At 37.9% G+C, this 26,546-nt stretch overlaps 1 protein-coding gene across 5 annotated transcripts in view; it reads right to left on the minus strand.

Moving 5' to 3' along the window:
• The window catches only part of Mdm4 (MDM4 regulator of p53), a 43,044-nt gene extending 16,498 nt beyond the window's left edge, over positions 1 to 26,546 (minus strand). For all 5 annotated transcript variants that reach the window (XR_012439031.1, XR_012439032.1, XM_074048550.1 and 2 more), the window contains exons 1-5: positions 26,401 to 26,546; positions 11,208 to 11,320; positions 7,279 to 7,353; positions 4,750 to 4,883; positions 3,253 to 3,308 (exon numbers count right to left, since the gene is read on the minus strand). Coding sequence is in view for 3 of the 5 variants with exons in the window: in XM_074048550.1 (XP_073904651.1) it covers positions 3,253 to 3,308; positions 4,750 to 4,883; positions 7,279 to 7,353; positions 11,208 to 11,285 (343 nt within the window). In the remaining 2 variants the exon portion in view is untranslated. The remainder of the gene's footprint in view (positions 1 to 3,252; positions 3,309 to 4,749; positions 4,884 to 7,278; positions 7,354 to 11,207; positions 11,321 to 26,400) is intronic.

Consider the following 26,546-nt stretch of genomic DNA (forward strand, 5'->3'; position numbering starts at 1 on the left):
TCTAAGAATGGTCGGACAATTCAGTTGTTTTGCACAAAGCAAACATTTTTTCAAAATTTTAATAACAAAGAGCATTATTTCTAAAGTACTTTTAAAGCTAAGTGGAGATACTGAAAGTTTCAGAGACAGCATTTTCTAACCACAGCAGTCTTCAAAGCAAAGTCTAACTACTACACAATGTGGGTAAAGCAGTTCTTAAGCAAATCAATTCTATTGCTATCATTTATACTACTAAAGCCTTAAGACCTTACCTAGGCTAAAACAGTAAGAAGTAAAAGTAAATTATCTGGGAAAGCTACAATGCAAGAAGAAATTTAAAAATAAACACAAAATTTATAGTATTTAATTTTATTAGTATACATAGGGAAATTTGGAGAATGATTTAGGAAGAACCACCTTTACTTCAAATAATGGCACTGTCTTTAACCATCAAAGTAAAAGACCTAACCCATTTGCAAAGGTGTAAAAACATTTACTTTTCTTATCTGTCCTTTCAAATAAAAAATGTAAAAATCAACAGAAATGGCCATCCATAAGTACCAAGAGCAAGTCAGAGCAAACACAGTAAGAATTACTTGGGGCAACTGCCTAGTTTTTAAACACATCATTATTATTATGGTTATGTTAGATGCTACCATTTGGGGAATCTAGATATGATATGGGAAGTCCACATTATGTGTTTTCAACTTTTATTTTCTCTCCCCTCCCCCCACCTTTTGGTGCGGCTGGGGTTTGAACTCAGGGCTCCATATTAACAAAGCAGGTGCTCTACTGCTTGAGCCACACCTCCAGCCCATTTTGCTCTAGTTTTTTTGGAGATGGAGTCTCACCAACTATTTGTCCAGCTGGCCTCAAATTGCAATCCTCTTGATCTTAGCCTCCCAAGTAGCTAGGATTGCAGGTGTGAGCCACGGGCACCCGGCTTCCTTTGGCTTTTTGAAACAGGGTCTTGCCATGTTCCCTGACTGGCCTTGAACTTGCTATGCTCCCACTTCTACCTCCTGAATGCTGGGATTACAGTGTGAACCACAATACCCTGACTTTTACAACTTTTAACTTTGAATTTTTTCTTGAAAATGACAACTTAGATAAAAAATAACAATGTTTTAAAGATTTAATGTTCAGAGGAAAAAATGGTCCAAAAAATGGGGGTGGGGAAAGGATTCTGTTATAAGCAAAGGTTAAGAAGGATTAAGGAGACATCAGTATGTGGCAGACAAGGAGTGGTCAGACAGAAATCTCTGCTCTACCACCACCAGTGGGATCTAACATTGGGCAAGTCACTCATCTTACTTAAAAAACCTGTTTATCTCCAGACTTTCCTCACAAGGTCACTGTGAGAATGAATTGCTAAAGAAGTGTTCTGCACAGATAGCTCAATGGTAGAACACTTGCTGAGTATGTACAAGGCCCTGGATTCACTTCTCAGTACCAAAAAAAAAAAAAAAAGTTTTGTAAAATACATGTTAAATTCTGCAGAGAAAGTACAAGAAAGAGAATTATACACACTCCAGATATCCAGAAAACAGAATAATCAGAAAAAAAATAAACTGAAAAAGCAGATCAGCAATTTAAAAATTCTCCATGTGTTTAAGCCATGCATGACTACCCCAAGAAAGCCATTTTATTTCACAATGAAATTTACAGCTACATGAAGTGAGCAAAGTGGGCAAACGGCACAGCTCAATGAAACAAACAGGCTTCAAAAGTCAACGTAAGTTCAAAACCATGTCTCAATGTGAGAGCAAAACCTCTTTCTCTGACTTGAAAACCTGTCTTTATCAGGAGGGAATTCTTTTTAAAGTATTTATCTCAGTAAACATAGTCAACTTGAAGATATCACATATCTTGGGCTTTGTTAGGGGCAATGTTACCTAAACTCTTAATTTGAAGCTCACAAAAAGGCTTCACGTAGGTATGAAGAGGAAAAGTCTCATTATTTGGAAATGAGTGAGAAATAGAGTTACATTTCAGTAGTATCCAGTTTATTCACTTCTCTCTACCCTACCACCATTTGCAATGTCACACTCCAAAACAGCTAGTTTTCTGCACTGTAGTAAATTAATTCAAAGGGCAGTATTTAAAAGGTCTGGGACCAAACAAAGGGTTAGACATATTGAAAGTCAGAAAACAGATTACTAAAGTCATTAGGTGAAAGGTTCCTGGAGGAACCTTTTTAATGCATGGATCAGAACTGACACTACCTGAGCCCACAGAATCTTAACACAACCGAAAGAGGAACAAGCAGACCTTACATGATTCTGATGTGATGAAACAGAAGTACTAAGCATCATCTATGAAAGTCTCTTTGCAAAGAAATTTAAATTTGAATCTACTCAAGCACGTCTAGTTTACCAAAAATAGGAAGGATAAAGAAACAAGTTAAACAATCACAAGAATACAATCTGCCGACTCTAGAATGTGGGAATTCTACAGTACAAATGACCCATTTCTTCAACAAATGACATGAAAACAAAGGGAGTGTTCTACATCACAGCAGGGTGACTGTAATAATTTACTGTATATTTAATAATGTATACTTCAAAGAGCTAGCAGTGAAAATTTTTAGTATTTCCAACACAAAAAGATTAATGTTTGAGGTGATGGATATGCTAGTTACCCTAATTTGATCATTGCACACTCTATCCGTGTGACAAAATACATGGTACCCCATGAATATGCACAATTGTCAGTTTTTTTAAAAATAATTTTTGTTATCGAATAAAGGTGTTAAAACTAAATCAAACACAAACACACACAAAAAAAAGGATGGTTACATTTTACAGAATAGACACTTATGAGACATATCAACCAAATGCAATGTGTGGACTTTGGATCCTGATTCGAACAAGCTAAAATATAAGATATTTTTGAGATAACTGAGGGGAACATAAAACAAATGACAAACTGGCTTATTAGATAGTGTTATGGAGTACTTACTGATTTTGTTACTACTATTTTTGAGTGTAATAATGATGTTGTAGTTGTGTTTGAAGGAAAAAAGTCCTTATCTGTTAGAATTTTTTTTTCAAGTATATCAAGATGAAGCACATTAAAATATTTACAGTTACTAAGTCATCTGAAATTTTTCACAGTGAAAAGTTTAACGGTATTCTGTATGACAGGTAATATGTATTCCTCCCAGTCACACCAAAGACAGCATTCCATCTCCATTTCAAGCTCCTTCCTTTCCCATCATTTGCCCCCTTAAACTCAAAGCTATGATACAGACTGAAGAAATATGTGACATACCTGTGGTAGCAGTAGCTAATGTGACAAGATTCTTTCTTAGCATATCATAGAGAGGGCTGTAAAAGAAATAAAAAAATTAACAAACCCAAATGCCACTCTAAAGATCAGTGATACTGGTAGTTTCCCATTAGTATTAAATGTATTGCTGATATGTTATCTCCCAACTTTCTCTATACAGAGACAGTATCTTTAACGCAGAATTTTTTTTTTAATTATTTAAATAATAAGTGAATGCTCAGGCTCTTGCACCACTTTATCACCTATTAAAAAACTGATCTGCGGGGTAATCCTAGCTACCCCAGAGGCACAGATCAGGAGATTGCTGTTTGAAGCCAGCCCAGGCAAATAGTTCGAGAGACCCTATGTCGGAAAAAACCCATCACAAATAAAGGGGCTGGTGGAGTGGCTCAAGGTGTAGGCCCTGAGTTCAATCCTTAGTATGGGGGGGGGAAACTAATTTACACTTTATTTCATTAGCTAACAGACAAAAATGGGAAGATTTTCTTTGGAAATTGTTGCTTCCTTCTATGGGTAAAGTTTTATATTTTGATTGGGGAGTAGTGGTAAAGGGGAGTCTTACCAATGTAAGACAAAATGAGCTCAGAAGAAAGCATTACTAAGCTAGAGAGAGAGGAAAAAAAAAAAAAGCCATGGCTTCTCAATTACTAACTAGCTTAGTTGGATAAGCTAATAACTATATACCCCAAGCAACTGGAAAAAACCACACAGGGCAGATTAGCTCTACTGTGATTCTTATTGGGCTCAAACTGCCTGGCAATTGTAAATTTTTCTCATCAGCTCCCTGTTGCTTCCTCCCCTCTAGTAACTACCTCACAAAATTCTAATCTAGGTAGAGTAGATCTACCTCCTTCCTACCCAGATCTTTACATACAATCTTCAATTTGAAACTCTCCTTCAACTAATCCCCTCTAATCAACTGTGTCCTTCAGCTCTTTACTTTAAGAAACCCCTAACACTCTAAATCCTGCCCACTCCCTGCTTTGTGTACCTTTTTCTTTTTTTTTTTGTTTTTGGTGGTACTGGTGTTTGAACTCAAGGCCTAAACCTTGAGCCACTCTGCCAGCCCTTTTTTGTGAGGGGTTTTTTCAAGATAGGGTCTATTTTGCCCAGGCTGGCTTTGAACCACAATCCTCCTGATCTCTGCCTCTTGAGTAGCTAGGATTACAGGTGTGACCCACGGGTGCTCAGCTTTGTGTGTCTTTTCTATAGCACTTACCGCAGTGTAAATTTACCATGATAGGGTGTGATTATTTAAGTAAGGAAGAGTATCCACTGTCATGGCTACTCTGTAAGTTCCATGAAATAAGACTGTCTATGTTGCTCACTACTTTACTGCTAGTGCCTCATGGATTACCTGTCATATATAGGCTCTTGAACATTTGTTAACTAAAGGAAGAAATAATCATTAGTAACGTAGGGGGATTAAGTGGATAGTGTAAGTACTCAGCAAGATACACAATCCCTCACTCTTTATACCTTGGATCTTTCACAGAAAAGCTCTGACGTCCCAGTAGTTCTCCCAAAAGATCTCCACCACAGTGCACCATGTGCTGCTGCTGCTGGTCATACAGCTGCTTCACCATTATGTACTGGCCTAGATAGTGCATTACCTGCACGGGGACAAGGCACCATGAGACAATCTGCCCAATGGCTGCCAAAACACGTATAAATTTTGAGTAGTAAGGCATTTTGCTAGAGAAAGAAATAATGAGATTTTCAGTGCCTGTGCACTGACTTCTACACCAGGATAGTTGCTTCCAACTACTAGGCTCATCCACTCAGCTTTCTGGCCATCTTCAGAGGCAGACTTTTTTAGCACTAAGATGCAGTTATCTGACAATGAGAAAAGGCGATGACTTACTTAGCATCCCCTTAAAATTTTTCTTACCAGTCAAAATGAAGGAATCATTAAAATTAATACTTCCTGGGCCATAAAAACATTTCTAAGTTCAGGGGATAAATAAACAATAGGCTTTTGATGCATGTTCATTTACTTCTTTTTGGTAAATGTACAATGCTTAATGAACCATCAGCATAATAGCGTATGTTTTGTTCATAAAACAGAGTCTAGCTGTTTAATAAAAATCTGATTTTTTTTTCACAGTTCACAAATGAAAGGGAATACAAACAATTTCAGGATCCCTAACTTAAAAGTTACCCTTTAAAATTTAGATGAACAAGAAAAAAAAAAAAAGAAAGAAAATGTAGATGAAGCATTTATTACATTACCTAGGTTGCTACCTTTTGTTAAGGACTCAGCTGAATTTTATGATAAACAAAAATAATGAAATCTGTTGAAATGCTTTCTAAAGGTAACAGATTCACATTTTTTAACTTAGTAATTAAGTTCTTGTTACAGATCACAAGCAGACCAAATTAGCTGTGTTTAGCTCTAGGCTCAACTTCTTAGAAATTATTAACATCTACACAGAATTTTTCTGTTTCCCATTATACTGGAGCACTGATGCTCCTAGTCAAACTCCTCTCCCCACCACATATCCAGTAGGAACAGATTAGCTGAGCTCTCACATCTAATTAGGAGAAGCATCTATTGCAAGAAACAAAGTTCTTTACATCCATCCAACTTTCAGAAAAAAAAAAAAAAATCAACCAACTCTAAGTATGTAAGATCTTCTAAAACAATTCTCTAAATGGACATAGAATACCACTGTTCCTAATGCAACACACTGCCTCGCTGAGAACCATGGATTAAAAATAATTATCAGGGGCTGAAGGTAAAGCTTAAGTGGTAGAGCACCTGCCTAACAAGTGCAAGGCCTGGAGTTCAAACCTCGGTACTGCCAATAAATAAATAAATTAATTAAAATTAGGAAATTCCTCTTTATGTATAGCGTAGGGTGAAGATTCATAAAAGAAAGGTATGGTGTAAATAAAGGCAAACTCTACTATTTAATGAAGATGACTTTATTTATCATAACTTATTAGCACAACAATTAGATATAAAAATTCGGATTTTAGTCAGGCACTAGTGGCTCATGCCTGTAATCTTAGCTGATTGAGAGGATCTCAGTTTGAGGTCAGCTAGGGCAAATAGTTTGCAAGACCCCATCTTCAAAATAACCAAAGGAAAATGGAGAGAAGGTGTGGCTCAAGCCACATATGCTTTGCAAGCACAAAGTCCTGAGTCAAAACCTAGTCCCATCCCACCCTCCCCAAAAAATCCGTATTTTAACAATTTGGATCAAAGTTTTATGTATTAGACTTACGTATTATGTATTAAAGTCTTATGTCTTAAACTGTATTTAAAAATACAGCTTAAAATGGTATTTGAAATAATGAAGGGTCCTAGAGACACAGCTCAGTGATATAAGGCCTTGGGTTTGCATCCCAGCATACCAAAAAAAAAAAAAAAAAAAAGAAGGAAATATGGGTATTCTAGAAAAATCTAAAATATCTCTAGATTTATTTCCTTGAAAGGCAAGGGAACAGCAGTACTGATAGGTGTGGATCTTCTCAGTAACAACAAAACAAAAAACAAAACAAAACAAAAAAAAAAACTTGATAATCTTGTTATTCTGTTTAGAAAGAAAGGGTTTAGTACTACTCTATTAAATGCAAACAGTTCCAGTAGATTAACATTTTAATATTGAGTCTTTTCCACTTAAGGAATTCAATTTGTTTTCATTTTTTAAAGAAATTCAGAAGCTAAATAAGTTATTTAAATGCAAAAGTGTTTAAAATAACTCATGTTGTTCAGGAGAGTATCTGACACATTTATAATGAAAAACTAAATCAAATTCCTGCCTGGCAATACATCTTACAATCACAGTGTCATTTCTTAATCTGTACATGTTTTCATTTTAACTCTCAGGCCAATGAATTCATGGTTAATCTTATAAGATAATTCAAAAGAAATTCTAAGAGCAATAAGTAATTAGTTTAACATGACAATCTTTAAAAAAACACAAAAGTTGCCCCTTCAAAATACCTCAGAAGTAAAACTTCCTTTCTTAGCCCTGATTTAAATTTTCTGTCATGGCTTACCTCTTTTACAGTGAACATTTCACCTTGCGCACCTGCTGCCTGCAAAATCTTCAAAAGTGGCAGTTTTGGTCGTACCTGATGCAAGCATAAAATAAAATAAAACTACTATTTATATTTCAATTTGGATTGGTTTCTGAAAACTCTATGGAACAAATGAACTTTTTTTTTTGGTGGGACTAGGGTTTGAACTCAAAGAGTTTTCCACTTGCAAGCAGGTGCTCTACTGCTTGAGCCACACATCCAGTCCATTTTGCTCTGGTTATTTTGGAGATAGGGTCTCATGAACTTTTTGCCTGGGCTGGCCTCAAACCACGATCCTCCCATGCTCAGCCTTCCAAGTAGCTAGGGTTACTTACAGGCATGAGCCACTGGCACCTGGCAAGAGAACTTTCTTAAATGCTTAAAAAAAAAAAATCCCCAAAAAACCTGAGACTTATCACCTAATAATGTAAAATCTTTTAAGGTGTAAAATAACTGCAATGATCACACTACTACTTGCTGTCTGACAAAAGGCATTTATAAATACCATATTCACGCCTACTAGAATGGCTACAATAAAAAAGCTTTTTAAAGAAAATAAGAGAATACAGAAAAACTGGAACCTTTGTGCACTGCTGATGGGAATGTAAAATGGTATAACTGCTATGGGAAATAGCTTTGCAGTCCTCATAAAGTTAAACATAGAATTACCATATAACCCAGTAATTCTACTACTGGTATTTATGAAAAAAACCTGAAGGCTGAGACTAGACTATTTGTACAGCAATGTTCATAGCCAAAAGATGGAAACAACTAAAATGTCTGTCAGTGGATGAATGAATAATCAAAATCTGGTATAGACATTCATCTGCTCACTCATGACTATGGAGTCTGTGGGCTTTTCAGCAACATCACTTGGGCATTTTTGTTTTATTTCTAGATATTTTTATCAAGAAAAACTGAAACACTGAGGAAAGACAAGGACATATATTTACTACCCTGCCATCCTATAATAAACAGAGTAAATTGATTTACTTAATTTTATTATATGCTTGGTGTCTTATTTGTATCCATTCATATAGTTTTACATTTTTACTGTAATACAACATTTTCTGATGAAAATGTTAATTTAGTATGCACTGTTAAAATTTTTAATGAGCATGTAATATACCACTCATCTCTATCTATTAACTATTTACTTAGATCAGGGGATGGCAAATACGGCCCCCCATTTGTAAGTAAAGTTCTCCTTCTTCCCTCCTTTTCTTTCAGTGGTGCTAGGGTTCAAATTCAGAGGCTCACAAATAAATGCTAGGTAAGCACTCTACCAGCAAGCTATACCCCAGTTGTAAATTAAGTTTTACTGTAGTGTAGTCATGCCCATTTTTTATATATTATCTACAGCTACTTGCATGCTATAAGCAGCAGTGCAAGAAGTTATGACAGAGGCAGCATGGGCTGCAAAGTCTCAAATGTATTACTTTCTGGCTCTATACAACAGGTTTGCTGACTTCTCCCCTAAACTTCAAATTTAGGATAATTTGGGTTATTAAAAGTAGTTCAGAGAGGCAGATATCAGGAGGATCACTGTTCAAGGCCAGTCTAGGTAAATACTTCCTGAGACCCTGTCTCTAAAATACTTAACACAAAAAGAGCTACTAGAGTGGCTCAAGTTATAGAGCGCCTACCTATCAAGCAAGCATGAGGCCCTCAGATCAAACCCCAGTGTTGCCAAAATAAATAAATAAACAATGCCAGGTGGATAATCTTTATGCATATATTTTTTTCACAATTTCAACAATCTAATTGGAAAATGTTAACAAAAGTGGAGTAACTGAGTGTAGTTAATAAAGACATTTTTGAGGGTGATTCTGTCCCCCCAACTCGCTAATATTCCAGCTATGATATAAGGATAGTGATGATAAGAGTAAAAAGAAAGACCAGTACTCTTTAGGTAGCATTTCTCGGTCCCTACTAATTTAAAGTTTACACTTCGGATGAGCATACTTTTAGTTTTTATTTAAAGTCAACCAAAGAAGGAAGTTAACAATAAGTGCAACAAGAAAATTCATTGAAAGACATCTCTTACTCTCTACTGGGGATAAAGCTGACAGAATTAAACAATTCAAGTATTAATGTACATATGAAATGTCATTCCAAGCTAGCTGTAGTGGCCAAATTTTTTTTGGGGAGACATGAATAAGGGATATCAGTGGCAGCAATAAAAAGAGGCAGCCATGACTGTGGGATGACAGGAGTACATGGGTGTCACTCCTCTGAAAACATCATTGGTAAAAACCTGCACACAACTATAAGTATAATTAAACAGTTTCCAAATAAGAAAGCTCTAGAAGTTCTGAGCAATAAAAAATTCTATCTGCAGAAGTCTTATTCTTTAAAAAGAAAACTTATGGAACAGGGCCAGTTAAATCAATCCTATGTCTTAGATGAAAAACGAAGCTGGTGGGTATCACATACAATTTTATGTGCATAAAATAAACATCAGAAAGTACGGCTGTCATCTTCTAAGAGAAATATTCTGAGACTCTGGGAGCATAATCCATCAGTAAGTTTAAAATAGGCTATTGTAGAATTGGACTCTACTATCGTTAAAGTAAAAACACTAGCATATCTGGATTACCCTGCAATTTTGGAGATGCCTTCAAGATCTCCCTCACCCAGTTATGGCTCAGAGAAACAGGATTTTCATAGTCTACAACCCTTCTCTTTCTATCTCAGTATCAAGACAGATAAAATGGAGTTCTGGTAATCCCACACAGTTTTGGTGCTATAAACTTGACTGACAACCTTCTAAATCTAATTCCATTATTTCTAAACACTTAGTATGGTTGTACATCCAGGTATTTTCAGGGGCTCACAAGCAAGCTCTGCTGCTATTCACCACAACCCATACCTGGACCACTACAGCCACGAGTAGGCTCAGAATAACTGTTCCTCTAAGCTGGCTAGTGCAGCACACCCATGGTGCCTAATTCTGTTTTTTTAAATTATTTTATGGTCAAATCTGTCTCTCTTCTTCCTATAGCCTCCTCAATTTTTTCTTAAGACTTCCCTCATTCTAAAGTTTCACAAATATCCTCTAAATGTTCCCCTAATTGTATTTTTTTGCATTTAAATCCTTATTTGTCTGGAATTTATTTTTGTACAAATTTTGAAAAGTCTTCATCTTTTTTCTTCCAGAGATGGCCAATTATCACAAAAACACTATTGGTACATGCCATATATTTTCCTCACCAAATCCAAATTCCACCTTCATCATCTATAAAGGAACAGGGTACTACAGATTGTGAAATATTTATGAAAACACAAAAATAAAATACATGTTTTTATACATGTAAAAGGTGTGCAAACCGGACCCACCACATCTTAGGGCAGGTTAGATACTATAGGGGAAAGAAGCAGATAAATAAGAGTCTTTAGTACAAATACTTAAAAGTACATAAAGTTTGGATTTAAAGAATTCATTTGCTATATTTACAAGTTTAAACTGATTTTTAAAGCAAACAAACTAACTACAACAGAGAGAAAACAAACATAATCTGGTTCCAAATTCCTTATTAGCCATATGTAACCTAAACATGCTACTAGCTTTGGAAAGGTACCATTCTAAGTAATCTATAACTTCCAAATATTTACCTAATAACCAATTCAAACCAATTCAGTAGCAATTGATCATTGCTACTGTTTACCCATTTCCCTAATGTAACATTTTAAAATATAACCATTTCTGCTGGCAGAGTGACTCAAGTGGTAGACAGCCTGCCTATTATTAAGCTTGAGGCCCTAAATTCAAATCCCAGTGCTGCCAAAATGAAAAAAATATTGGAAGGCTTAAAATACAACCATCTGCTCTGTGTGTAGTCAGCTATAGCTGACTTAAGAAAATATAAAGATGTAAAGAAAAATAGGAATGCCTAATCATGACTTACCTTACTAATTCGTTCTGAAGAGATCCTGCAAGCACTGTCAGATGTTGAACACTGAGCAGAGGTAGAATACGACGTCATTTTGGCAGTGACTATATTACAATCTGTTGGTAAATCTAAAAGAGAAAGAAAAGATATGTACATGTGTACATACACATAATCTATTCTGTAACAGAAAATTCTGTCTTTAGCACTTATGAAAAAGCAGCGGGCAGAAGTAAAAAAGATATGCACAGAGCACTTAACACAAATGCAATATACCCACGCTGAAAGTCTCCATACCTTTGACCACCTTCTAGTTCAGATCCAAAAAAAGCCTTAATAGCTTAAGACTAAACCACACCTCCCTCAGGTGAAGCCTGAAACAGAAACAGGTTTGGGCATGCTCCAACTTCCACAGATGTTAGAGAGTAAATTGTTCTGGCTGAAAGTCAAATTTACAGTTACTTCAACACCTGAATATCAGGTGGTATCAGTTACCTCCTCCTCTTGGGTGGTGCACAAAGGCACCCTCTAGAAGACAGATGCAGAAATGGAAATTACAAAGATAAGATTCCAGAGCACTTCAAGGAAAACCTAGGCAACATGTTGGAACATGTCTTGACAAAGGACCATAGAAGAATGAATCAACATTTTCAGTATCAGTGAAAAACCCTTTTAAATGTACCAAACCTAAAAACATGGCAACTAGAAATGTATAAAGTGGATCAAACTAAGATGGATACAGATCATCATGAAGAAATGCAGCATGAATTGACAATAACAGATAATCTAAATTTTCATTCTCTACTTTTTCTCCTTAAAAAAAAAAACTTAATAGAGAAGGAAAATATATTTTTAAATAAACTTGTTTTGAGTTTGCCTTCAGGCCTTTTTCTAATAAATAGATGACATTCAACTAATGAAATGTGTGACTTAAGCCACATCAGGAAAAAAGTAAAAGCAGCCTAGAGAAACAATCATCAAATGCACTAGCTGAAGCTAACAAGAATCTATCACTCTTTAGGGAAGGCTTCTTAGCTACAACAAAGTAGAAATTCCCCCCTGCCCCATCAGCTTCTCTTACTTCAAAATAGGAACTCAAACAGAATATAAGCACAACTTACAACTTTTTAATTTTTTTTTTTTTGGTGGTGCTGGGATAGTACCCAGGGTCTTGGGCATGCTAAGCAAGCACTCTATCACTTAAAACTACACTCCTAGCCCTTTTGTTTCTGAAACAGGGTCTTGCCCAGGCTGGTCTAGAACTGGAGATCTTCAGCTTCCTGAGTAGCAGGATTATGGACATGTACCACCATGCCTGGCTACACTTACAACTGGCTTTTAATTGACATTTCAGACTTACAAACATGAAACTAATCCTGATCTCAAACCTACCAGTTTTGTAGTTTTCTATGTCTCAGTAAATAGCAACTCCATCCTTCCAGCTGTTCAGGTCAATAATCCCCACCACTGCCATCTTTGACTCCTCTTATACTCCACACCCAGTTCATAAATAAATTCTGAAGCTGTGTATTCAAAATATATCCAAAATCTAACCACTTCTCACTACTTCCATTACTATTACACTAATACAATTCGCCTATCTCTAAACTGCTTTAGTGTCCTCAGAGAATTTACAAGCTCAGTTTCTCCTACACAGTAAGCCTGCCTCCTTCACATTTATTACACACGAGTTTGACCAAGCACTGCCAAAAAAATAATAAATTTTAAAAATCAAAGAAACTTCAAAAGCAAAAAATTTTAAATCCTGTGCATGCATTACATGGCTCAGTGGATGTGAAGAAGTTTTCAGTCAGTCCTGTGTTGTCAGTTGTGCTGAAATTGTGGTATGATCTGCTGAGTGTTTCCCTGACCTTAATTTAGTGAAAATCTGCCTCCCAAGCAAACAGTATTCAAAAGGCAAAGTAAAAGTTAATGTGTTTAATCTAAGTGATAAAATGAAAATCTGAGATTTGGATGGAAAGTGGGCAGAATTAGGGGGAAAAAATAAATCAAGTATCCATAATACAGCACCAATCTCTGCATCCTAAGCATTCTGTTTTTCCTAAAGGCAGGCTCCCTGAAACCATACACATGCAGATACCAAAGGTCTGCTGTACTCTCAACACAGAAGATTTTATGAAGCCCTGGTCACCAAAATTTTGGGGGCTTCTTCCCAATAGCAGCCAATTGTGCTATGGGCAGGTGTCCACAGGTCCACATATGTAAGAAGGGGTATGAAGCTTCCATGCCATCTCTCAGTGAACTATTGCCCAAGAATCTCAGCCCCAGAAGCCACTTGGAACATCCGTTTGGCTTTCACAGACGCTTCACTACATAGGCATGATTAGTACTGCATAGGCATCACTCACCATTGGTCATCAACTCAACCATCAGCCCCTCTCTCCTTCCCAGAGACTGGAGAGTGGGGCTAAAAATCCCTTCATTAACCCTGCCTGTTTTTCTGGTGACCAGCCCCCCATTCTAAGTTACCTAGGGGCTGCCAGCCCTCAATAATTAACATGCAAAAGACACATCACTCTGGGGATTCCAAGGATTCTAGAAGTTGTGTGCCAGGAAACTCAAGAACATCCAACTTATATCCCACAATGTCACACCTCCTAAAGGTTTTCTTACATCCACCCTAGTCTTCTAGTTCCTATTCTTTTGTCTTTGGTCAAGTGTCAGCCCACTGATGAGGCCTTCCATGTCCAACCATTTTTCAAACTACAACCCCCAATCATTCCCTATCTCCTTCCCACTTTTCCTGAACCATCTTTATTACCAACCAATACACTATACATTTTAATTATTTATTATGTAGAATGTAATTCAACATGGGGAGAGGTTGGTATCTATTTGTTCATCAATATATTTCCATTTTAGCATGTGTGAGGTGCTGGGTTCAATCCCCAGCATCACAGGCAGCACCATAAACACTCTCAGAGCCTAAGCTGACAACTATATACACGTTACAGCAATATGGTGATAGAAACATTAGTAGTAATAGTGCAAATGGCTTCTAAAGATAACCCCCAATGAACCACACCACCTACTCGACCTTGTAACAAGTTGATCAATGCAAGTTAAAGAATGCAGTAAGTGATAATGCTTCAATTAGGCACAGCAGCGTCATTTTTTGGTGCTTTGAGAAGCCCCTGAAATATGGTTCTTATTGGAGATCACATAAAAAGACCACATGAAGAGGGCAAGGTCCAGCCGTCCTGGTGAACCCAGACTTGTAGCCACACCCTCGCAAGCACCACACATCTTCTAGCCTCAGATGCTGCCTGACTTACAGCTACATGATAGACCACAAGTCTGTCCAACCCAGCCTGTAAGTGGACAGAATGAGAAATAAGCAAAGAAGCTCTGCAAGTCCCGCTTTAGCAGTATTTTTCTCCCAATAGAACTCTGGTACACAGAATTAATCAAAACCCTTTCATCCAATGCAAGACCCATTTTATTATTAATTTGTTTGTTTATTCATTCAACTTATTTTTTTGCTACTGGAAATTGAGCCCAGGGCCTCATGCATGTTAGGCAAGCGCTCTAACACCCCCCAGACCATTTCTTGATTATTTCCAATACAATAAACATCCACACACTGAAGACTCTGACAATAACCTTTTCTTAATTATAATATACCCATCTATTGTCAAGAGGAAGGTATATGAAAAAGAGATTTCCCTGGTAGAAGAGGGGAACTCTCTACTTGATTTTCTAAGCCTACTATGAACCTGTAAGAGGCGCTCAAGTTGCTTTTGCTGAAAAGCACTGACTCCTTACTTGGACCCACAAATTAACTAATAGGAGAAGCATGGCATCCTTGCCTCCATTATGTATCTGTCTTTGCTCCAAGCCATTTTCTTTACAGTCACTTTACAATCACCTTGGATTGAAGAAAGACAGAACTAGTAACAACTTTATGACAAGGAACCAGAGCCACCTGGAGCTGCCACCCTCCCTGTGAGAATAATTCATATTCCAAACCAGAGTAATCCTCTCAAGCAGGAGCCAGATTACTCCCTCTAGGTGATAACTTCCCAAAACTGGACCAGACCACCTGCCTGACCAAATTGGCCAGCCCCACCAGTCATGAGACCAACCAGACCATATCTGTGAATGAACTTTTTAACTATGCATACCTTTGTTCCCTATACCCAGATCTTTTGTCTGTTTAAACCTACAGCTCATGTTGGTACACCAAAGATGGCTGAAGATGAGATGAGTGCTTGTTCTGCCTCTTCCCATGGCATGCCCCAAGCCGTGTAATAAATGTCCTTTCTCTGCCTTCACCAAGCCTCTTTATTTGGTGTTTAGGGGCAGGTGGCCGAACCTGGCATATGGAATCTCAGGAGTTTGGGCCTTGGGTCCAAAATTGGCTTCAAACCCCCCAGGAACTGGGAATAATGATGAAATGAAGTTCAAAATAACCCAGAGTAGAGGACCAGCAGAATTTATTTAGCAAAGGAAGACAAAGCAGAGTGCAAAGAAAGAGGGGAACAGACTAGCACCACCTTCTGACAAGCAGTCAGAAAGTGGGAGTACAGAGAGTTCCATTCTTCTATTGAGGAAATCTTTTATCCAAATACCCTGAGTGATACCATTACCCTATCATCCAACAACAACCATCCTGAATTCTGTATTTTCCTTCCCTTACTTTCCTTTTTACTGAATCAAAATTTAGTTTAGTTGCTCCTTTAAAAAAAAAAAAAAAAAAAGCCCTGGTGCCAGTGGCTCACGCCTATAACCCTAGCTACTTAGGAGGCAGAGATCAGGAGGATCGCAGTTTGAAGCCAGCCTGGCAAATAGTTTTTGAGACCCTATCTCAAAAGTACCCATCACAAAAAGGGTTAGCAGAGCAGCTCAAGATGAAGGTCCTGAGTTCAAGCTCCGATACCACAAAAAAAAAAAAAAAAGCAGGAATGTTACATGCATTGTATGGGAAATTATATGATTTTTAAAAAGTATTAAAAGTGCCAGAGTCAGAAATTAGAACCAGGAAGTAAGCTGAAAAAAAAGCAACAAGCTCCCCTCCTGTCATTTCCTTTTAGATGTTAACTTAAAGAATAAGGAGACATAAAGGGGCTATCTCTATCTGCCTTCTCTGAGATGTTAAAAATCTTCAAGGCTCCTTAAATAAGCAGAAGCAGAAAAACGAAAGGGTGGTCTGGCAAAGAGAAAACCTAGCTTAAATATCTGCGCCTAAGTTTTAGGTGACCCTACATCCAATCATGTTTTAAAATAATAAACTACACTACCAAAAACCATTGTCTAATGACTAGGGGTTAAGAGATGACTTGACGAGTTAAGACAGAAAGCATAAAGGCAAGAAGACCACAGGCAAGAGCCACTATTTTGAGTCTTACTCTCATTTCCATTTCTCTCTTTTATCTTACATTAAAATAGAAACAAATCCTTGCCAAAACTTCTACCTCGTGAAAATCTCCACTTTGTGAGATGCCTTAAAATGCTTTGCACATGTAGGTCTCAAGTACCCATGATTTTTCATGGAAACTGGAAATGTGAGGAAACCCCCTGCCTACTCATCTGGTGACAGTTTCACTAAAACAGCTTAATTCCTGTCATGTCACTTTAGTTCATTTAAATTTTACTTGTATTTGATAAACTGTTAAGACAATTTATCATTCTGACCATTTTTAATGGTACAATTCAGTACCATTTGAATACATTCACAATGTTGCAGAACCATCAGTCACTAGCCATCTCCAGAATTTTCTCATCATTCCAAACCCATTAAGCAGTAACTAACTCCCCATTATCTCTCACCTGGTAACCTCTATCCTGTATTTCCATGAATTTGCCTACTCATACATTTGTCCTTTTATGTCTGGCTGATTTCACTTAGCAAGTTTTCAAGGTTCAAAAATGTTGTAGCATACTTTACTTCATTTTGGCTTTATGTATATGTGTGTGTGTGTGTGTGAATACATATATTTGGCTTTGTGTATTTCTGTGTGATAAATATGAATTGTTTCTAGACTTGGCTATTATGATTAGTGCTATTAACATTCTTGGGCCATGGCTTAAGCAACTGCCTACTCCCCCAAAATCATATATTCTCCTATGCTTTCTAGTAAGATGGGAGCAGAGGAAGCTAAGATTCTTAAAACTTTTATGACATTTAAGTTTAAGTCCCTATATGTCATTTGGAGTTAATTTTCTTTTTGCTCTTTTTTTTTTTTTTTTTTTTTGTAGTACTGGGTTTGAACTCAGGGCCTACACCTTGAGGCACTCCATCAGCCCTGATTGGGGTGGAATTTTTTGAGATAGGTTTTCTTGAACTATTTGCCCGGGCTGACTTCAAACTGCAATCCTCCTGATCTCTGTCTCTTTTTCTCTTTAGGGAACAATTTCAGTCTCTTTTCCCATTAAGTCATTTTTTTCTAGCTCAATTAATTGAACATGCCTTTCTTTCTTGACTGAGAGCCACTTGTCATGCACCAAATATTCCATATAAATGAGTATTTCTGAGTTCCCTTTTATTCTACTGAACAATACTAACTACACACTATACCTCATAAGAAATGTAGATGTCTGGTAGGGTAAATCTTTCCCTCTTCATTCATGTTTAGAAGTAACTTGCTGGGCTGGGATGTAGCTCGGTGGTACAGCGCTTGCCTAGCATGTGTGAGGCCCTGGGTTCGATCCCAGCACCAAAAAAAAAAAAAAAGAAGTAACTTGCTATTCTAAACTCTTCCACATGAACTTCAGTATCATGAAGTTCCATGAAAATTCCTGTTGGGTTTTTGAATGAAATTACATTGAAAACAGATCAAATTGTTTTCCAATTCATACATGCTATGATCCTCTATTAAGGATACTTAATAGCTTAATTAATTTTTATAATTTTCAGCCAGGTGCTAGTGGCTCATACCTGTAAATCTAGCTACTCGGAAGGCTGAGATAGGGAGGATCACAATAAGAGGCCAGCCTAAGCAAACGATTCATGAGACCTCCTCATCTGCAAAATAACTTGAGCTGGAGGTGTGGCTCAAACGGCAGAACACCTGTTTTGCAAGCTTGAAGCCCTGAGCTCAAAACCCAGTCCCACCAAAAAAAAAAAAAAAAGAAAAAATTCCCTTTAGAGGCCTAGCACATTCATTACTTATTTCTAAAATTCATATTCTGATACTACTGTAAAGCTTCTTTTTATTTTGCAGTGGTTTTTGCAGATAAACGAAACCACAAATGACTTTCATTAGTTGTATATCCATGGTGTACGCCTGTAATCCCAGCACTCAGGAGGCTGAATTAGGACAGTGGTTATCAGCAACAAATTCAATGCCAACCTGGGCTACATTATTTCTAATTATTTGTCTGTAGATACTTCTAGATTCTCTATGTAAATGATCGTATCTATGAATAACAAAATTTCACTTCCTTTCTAATTCTGATGTCTCTAATCTCTTCTACTTAAATCTTACACCATCAATACTTAAGTTAATGTCAGCATCTTTATCTCTGACTTCAAAGGGAATGCTTCTAACATCTGCCTACATAACATAACTCTATTTTGCTTTTCTTTTCTTTTGGATGCTGGGATTGAATAGAACCTCCATATGCTAAACCACAGTGTTTGTTATAGTTTTTTAATAGCTATTCCTTATCAGTTCAGGAGGGTTCTTTCTCCTCCTCATTAAGAAAGTAATGAAAAGTGATTTGTAAAATCATTTTATGAATATTTCAAAAAGTTAGAAGGATTTTGAATGTTTTGACCATAAAGAAACATTAAAGCCAGGTGCTCTAACATTACACACTTACAACCCTAGTCTCACACGTGTAATCCTAGTAGCTACTCAGTTAGCAGAGATCAGGAGGATCAAGGTTCAAAGCCAGCCCATGCAAATAGTTCAAATGACTCTATCTCGAAAATACTCAACATGAAAAAGGACTGGTGGAATGACTCAAGTGCCAGAGTGCCTGCCTAGCAAGCTTGAGCCCTGTAGTTTAAACCCTAGGCAATAAAGGAGAAAAAGTTAGGGTAGACATGTTTAATCAGATTTAAACATTACACAATGTATTTATGTATTAAAAAGTCACATGGCACATCATGAATGTTTACTATTTTTATGTATCACTTTGAAATTTGATTTTAAAAAATTAAATCTTTAAAAAATAAAATGTTTTCTGCCCTATGCCCCTTTGTAGTGACCAGCCGTCATCTCCCCTTTTAATGATGTCCTAATAAATCTTTTTCTCCTAAAAAAAAAAAAAAAAAGCCTTTCCCGTATCTTCAAATAATCTTACTTTTGTCTTTTAATCAAAGTGAAATTTAAATTTTATTTATGGATTTTCTAACTTTAAATCCTTGTATATCCCCACCCAACTTGACTTTTTTTTGTGGTACTGAGATTTGAACTCAGAACCTATACCATGACCCACTCCATCAATCCTTTTTTTGTAATGGGTTTTTTCAAGATTGGGTCTCTCCAACTATTTACCAAGGCTCGCTTCAAACTGCAATCCTCCTGATCTCTGCCTCCTGAGTAGCTAGGATTACAGGTGTGAGTCACCAGTAACCAGTCCAAATTGATTTTTCTGCATTACCCTTTGTGTGCACTACTGATTTGGATTTGCTACTGTCATATTTAGGTTTTAAACCTGTATTAACAAGTGAAAAAGGTCTGTAAGTTTCCATTGTTATAAAATTTTGTCTACTTTGGATGTCAGGGTTATACGGACCTCAGAAGGAAGTACTACTTATTTTTCGATGTAATGGCATCTCGAACTATTATGGTATAGGATTTGTGCACTTCTGGAAAACACTTCTACAAAATTGGTATTTCTGGTCCTTAATACATTGGTAAAACTCACCAGTAAATAGATTATAAGTTTTACTGGTGTTTTCTTTGTGGGAAGACTTTTAATCACTGCTTCAAATTTTTCATGAATATTAGATCATCAAGCTTTATGATCTTCCATTTTATCTTTTGTGAGCAGATGCTTCCTCCTCTCTATCCATGGCACAATATATCGCATCTTCTCTTTTCTTGACCAATCTTATAAAGGTTATTTACTTTCCCCACAAAAAAAAAAAAAAAAAGATTCTGGCTTTGATCTTCTCTACAGTATCTTTTCTTCTTATTCTCTTATTTTTATTACCTGCTCTTTTTCCAAATTTATTCTGATCATTTCCTGATTTTTAAAGTTAGATATTCAGTTTATTCTTTCTTTATAATATGAATATTTAAGGCTGCAAATCCTCCTCCAGAACCATTTCTTTTTGAGACAAAGTCTAATTATGTAACTCCAAGATGGCCTTGAACTCAGAATCCATATGCCTCAACCTCCCAAGGCAGGGATTACAGATGTGCACCATTATATTAGGCAGAACTTTTTCTTTTTTGGGATGTAGTCTCACTATGCTGCCCAGGCTGATCTCCAGTTTGTGGGCTCAAGTGATCCTCCCTCTTCAACCTTCCAAGCAGCTAGAACTATAGACATGTGCCCACAGGGTGAAATACAGTTCTCATTCTCAAATCTGTGTCATAACTTTTAAGCCCATGAGTTAAATAGACATGACCCTGCATATTTTATGTTTCCTATTTAAACTTATCTTTGAAATTGTTAAGGCTTTCAATGCCACTGAGTAGATAACCAATTCTATAACAAATGTATGTTCATAAACATCTTACATATCCTTGCAACATCTTACGAATCCCTATCATCTTCACCTACAAATAAGATGTAATGGCATCTCGAACTATTATGGTATAGGATTTGTGCACTTATTCCAATGTAGTTTTGATATGGGGTAGGCAGATAGAAAGGGAACAATAATAGAAAGGAGTCAACAAAGAGATGCAGCACCATATCTGGGTACATTTTGCTCCACCATTGTCCTGGTGTAACAGTTAACAAGGTTGAAGCTACTTCATGGCACAGGGCCAGAGGTCACTGCAATGGATCCCAACAGGGACTTTCCAACTCTAAAGTGAACTAGTAGTTTCATCTGTATCTTACAGTTTCATGCATACCCCCTCCCACCCCCAAATCATCAGCTTGGCTCTGAGAAAACTATTAGGTAGGTCACTTCCCCCATTCTTGGAAATGCCCCTCCAATTATGTACATATCCTTGGCATTAATCATTAAACTCTACCCAAAGAAGTGCCTGAGAAAAGTGCCTGAGATCTCTATGACTTGACTGCCTGATCAAGTTGCCAGCCTCAGTTTATAGTTCTCTTCTTGCCAAATTCCTATCACGTTTCTTTTTAAGACAGGAATGATAGGAATTTGCAAAGACCTAAGGATTAAGAGAGCAAAGGTCAGAGAACACGAATTCTGTCAGTCACCACCTGAGTTTTTAGTTTTTTCTCAACTCTTCACAAATACGGGTTTCTGTTATACCCCGATTTATGCCTGAGAGCTAAACTAGGACTCTGTGCCACAGGAAGTGAAAAAAGGTAAAATGAAATAAGGAAGAAACTAGAGCAGTATTCCAATGGTCTTATTCTCCCATAGCTACTCATTATCTGACTAGTCTTCCCTTCCCACTAGTTCAGAATAACCCATATCACCCATTTGTTTCTCAAAGCTCTTCCCTTTATAGTTCCCCAGGGATGACTTTGGGAAACAAAGCCAGCAGTCATGTAAGAGGTACTTAAACCGCTTCTGCTGAATAGTCCTGACTCTTTACTTGGGACCATAAACTAACTAAAATTAGGAGAAAAGCTTGGCATCTCTGTCTCCATTTTGTTCCTGCTGTCTGTTGCTCTGAGCCATTCTCTCCTTCAGCCACCTTCAATCAAGGAAGGACAGGAATGATAGATAACATCTTCATGGCAACAGGTTAAAATTACCTCTAAGGAACAGGGGAGCCTTGCAGGACAGACCACCTTCCCAAATGAGGATAATTAACTATTTGATGAGGCTGCACCCTGGAGCAAGAGTAATCAATTGCTCCCCTCAAGTGATGACAGCAGTAACTTCTCCAGAACCCTTAGAGAACAAGGACTGACCAATTGGGCCACACCCATGACTGGGACTGTTTAACTATGCATACCTTTCAGCCCTTGCTTTAAAACTAAAGCTCTTATCTGTACCTGAAGATGGCTGAGGATAGGCTGAGTGCTTAAGCTGCAACTTCTCATACTATGTCCCAGGTCATGTAATAAATCTTTCTCTGCCCTTTACCAAGTCTCTATTTAGTGTACAGGGGAGAGTGGCCCAACCTGACATGTGGAATCCCAGGAGTTTGGGCCTGGGGTCCAAAATTCTGGTTTCATGCTCATTCAGCATCTTGGTAGGAATTGGAATTGACTTCTTGGCAGTTTTGAAGAATTTAAACCACTTGAAGGGTTTCTTACATTAACATTCAGTAGAAAATTTTGTGCCATTAAAAAAGGTAATTACTTTAAGGGCCATGGACGCTCAGGGCAAAGAAAAATTTGATTCTTTTTTTAATGAGAAAATACTAAAAGAATGTACAAATACACTGATCAAGGACATAAGTGAGAAATATAGTCAGTTGATAAGCTTGATTTGAATTCAAAGTAAGACTTTTGTCCCTTTTCCACTTAGAATCCTTTTTAAATACGAGTCAGGTATTGTTAAACACTTTTTAAAGAGGAGAGAGGCTTAAGAGACAAATAGCTTGCCCAAGTCAAAAACTTAAACTTTTTCACTTAATAATTGCTCAAACTATAAAGCTAAGAGTCATTCTTGATTTCTCCCTGTTCCTCAAAACTTGCAGATTTTGACTCCTTAATCATTCAAAACCACTCCCTGCCATCTTCATGACCACACTTCCCACTTTAAAACATGTTATTTCTTGGGAGAGGGAGTGTAGCTCAAGTGGTAGAGTACTTGCCCAGCACGCAGGAGGGGACCTGTGCTGGGTCCCCAGCAGCAAAAAGAAGAGAAAAAAAAAAAAAAACAGCATCAGGTCCTGCTCAAGAGCTTGCTACTGCTACAAAGAAAACTCCATGGTGTAGCCTCTCAACACATCTCTACTCTTATTTTTGCACTATCCCTACTCCCCTCTCCCCCACCCCCAACTCCTTTTTCCTTAACCACACCAATCTTGGTTTAGCCTTTGCTTCCTGCTTCAGGGCATCTGCACGCAGTTCCTTCATCTAGAGCACTGTGAGTTCTATACAAGACTGTTTCATCCTAAACCTTCAAGTCTCAGGTTAAATGTTACCTCCTTAACAGTGGGCTGTGCCAAGTGTACCCAGGGCTGTGTATGCAAAGAGGTATCTGACAAGTGCAGATACTGTGGCGGATGCAGGGATAGTGATTGTACAAACCTGGATTTCTTTTACATACAACCTTGACCTGTTTGCTGCATCCCTGTGAAGTATGTGAATGATGAAAAAGAAAAAAAAAAACAAAACAAAACTGTTGACTTAAAAAATAAATAAATAAAAGAATCATTATCACTAACTGATTTGGGCTTCCTGAAGATGTGTCTTTTCAACTAATTAAATCCTAGGGATAAGAAGAAAGCAGAAAATATTTACGTGCTTTTAAATGAATGAGAGAAGTCCTTTTTGTAGTTCTGCTTGCTCTCAAGAGGTGTTTTCCCTCAAAGACATGTTTTCTGACAACAGCAGTGATAAAAAGAAGCCAATCTGACCATCTCATCCCACAATATAAGAGAATTAGGACTATCCAGGGCAGGCCAAAATAGCCTAGTTTTTCAGGACACTAGAAAAGCAAAGGATTATGCTATCCGGGCCTAGACAGCTGACTACTGGGCTAGTAGAGTGGCTCAAATGGTAGAGCACCTGCCTATCAAGCATGAGGCCCTGACTACTAATGATGGATCTCAGGACACCCGACACCTAAATACGGTTGTAGGAGACCAGAATGTACCAACCTAAAAAATGGTTCTTTGGCCATTTTTTTCTTTCTTTTTTCTTTTTTTTTGCCAAGCCCTCATTATGTTGCTCAGGCTGGCCTCCTCCCAAGTGAACAGGGAGCACCCTTGCAATTCTTCTGCAAATTTGGAGCTGTTATCCTGAGAAACTGCTAACAAAAGAGTAGTTTTAAGAGTGGCTTCGTGTAAAACAAATTTATATCTAGAAAAGAAACCTAATCAGTAAGGTATCGGTATCAAAGAGCCCAAAAAGAGGGCTGAGGAGACTTTATTACATGAGAAACAATGCATAAGAAGACAACCTTTATTCATCATAAAACTGCTCCCCTCCTGCTCCTGTAACTTGTGTCAACACCATTCCCTTGAAGCCTCCAGCCCCAATGCCTTTCCCCAGAGGAAGGTTAAATCATAGTTTGTATACATCCATAATATTCTTTTCCTGTTAATATTTTGTGTCAATTTAACTTGTAGACCAGTTAAAGAACCTAGAAATGTGGAAGGAATCCATTTTTCAGTCCCCTACAGTAAGCACTCCCATTACCAGACATTCAACCCCCTCACTGGTACAGGTGAAGAAACTTCTGATTATCTCCTACTTACTTTCTATCCCAAAATGGTGTCTTTCTCCAAGTCTCCACTCTCCAGGCCAAATAATGAATTCAGTTTCTGGAATTTGCCTAGCCCCTTTACCACTCCTCTTAGCATTTTTCAGACTTTTCAAACTGCAAGTTGTACATCAATTAATCTAACATTCCCTTAAAATTAATGGAATAGAACAGAAAATAAAGTAGTGCATAACAAAGCTAGATTGTGTATTGTGGAACTTGTTTCTGTTATACAACAGCCAATACCAATGACTCAGCTACTTTGTGTTAGACACTCTTTACAGCACAATACACACAGTAACTCATGTGATCCTTATGCAAATCCTATGAGGTAGATAACATACTGTCTTCATTTTCATAAGAGAACTGAAGAGGAAGATAACTTGCCCAAAATCATGGAGTCCAAGCACTCTGTCTGCAGAAGCCAGAAATCTTAACAACCACCCATCCTGCATATAACAGGTCACAATATTTAAAAAGATTTTGGTTTTTTGTATTCAACAAGTCACAATACAAAATTTATTCTTCAAGGGTGACCATGGTTAAAATCTGAAAGCCACTACCTTAGCATCTATCCTTTCTCATTTCCCCATGCCTCAAAAATTCTTAACTCATTTTTTAAACTAGGTCAAAAGTCACCTATCTCCTTAGTCGAGGCTTTTCTGAATCCCCAAGGCAAAATGATGACGCTGAACACATCTATTAAAACACTTATTTGGGCATTGGGGTGTGGCTATGAGAACACCTGCTTAGACAAGGCCCTAGGTTCACTCCCCAGCACCCCCACACAAAAAAATTACTATATTCATGTTTCTGTGTGTGTCCCTACTAGACTGAAATCATAGGGAACGGAGTCTTATTCTTTCCATGACCAGTGGCTTCCACCCTATACTTAGTCCAAGAGACTAAAGGTAGAGTTCAAATCTCTACCTTCGAAGACAACTCTAAGACTAACATGAAACTTCCTAGAATACTGTAAAGAAATTCATTTAAACTAAAATACTTCCTTATATCAGGACTGTATGAGAAGAGACTAAACCTGAACTGATACATAAGTTAACACCACCAAAAGGCTCCAAGTTATCTTTGACAGATACTTGTTCCATGTGCGGACAATCCTAAGGCCTGGTGGCGCTTCCTCACCAACAATGATCTTTCCGGAGGACGTTAAAAGAGTAGCAGCATTTTCTCTGGGTATCACTTTAAAACAGTGGTTTTCAAAGTATAGGATCACTGGAAGGTGTGATGACTAAAATACCTATTTCTGGGAGGCGAGATTTAAGAACTACATATTCCCGAGTCCCATTCCGTGATATTCTGTTTCAGGAGGTCTAGATTTAGCCCCAAAACGGGCATTTTTGAAACAATCTGAGGCAGGCAGGTCCGCAGCCCTAAAAATTATTAAAAATCTTAAGTCATGTCAATGTCAACTCTCTCCACCTCCCTCTGTCCCACAAAGCGTCCCGGTACGCCTCAAATTTTTTGTGTCTGGTTAAGTATCGCTAATCCCACAACCCCGACTTTACGTTGGTGAGCGTGGCCTCACTTAACTCCACCTCCATTTTTATCTAAGCTCACACCCATCCCCCACCAGCCCTCCTTCCGCCACCATCGGAGGCCGCCACCCACACCTCAAGCTCCTTCCGCGCGCTCGCCACCCCGCTCCGGGGCCCGGACAAGTGGCGGCACCACAGCTTGCTCTCCCTCCTCCTTCCCCTCCCGGCTTGCGGGCACCCCGCAGACCAAGCCCGACAGCCACACCTTACGGCCGCTCCATGAGTTGCCCCCACTCCGAATCCAGGGGGAAGGGTGGCAATCGCAAGTCTTAAGCCCTCAGCAGCATTTTGAAACGGCGAGTAATGAGGACGCAACTTCCGGCCTCCCAAACCCATCTCGCGCGAGAGCTT

The sequence above is a fragment of the Castor canadensis genome, chromosome 11 (genome assembly GCF_047511655.1).
Source record: "Castor canadensis chromosome 11, mCasCan1.hap1v2, whole genome shotgun sequence".
Classification (NCBI taxonomy): Eukaryota; Metazoa; Chordata; class Mammalia; order Rodentia; family Castoridae; genus Castor; species Castor canadensis.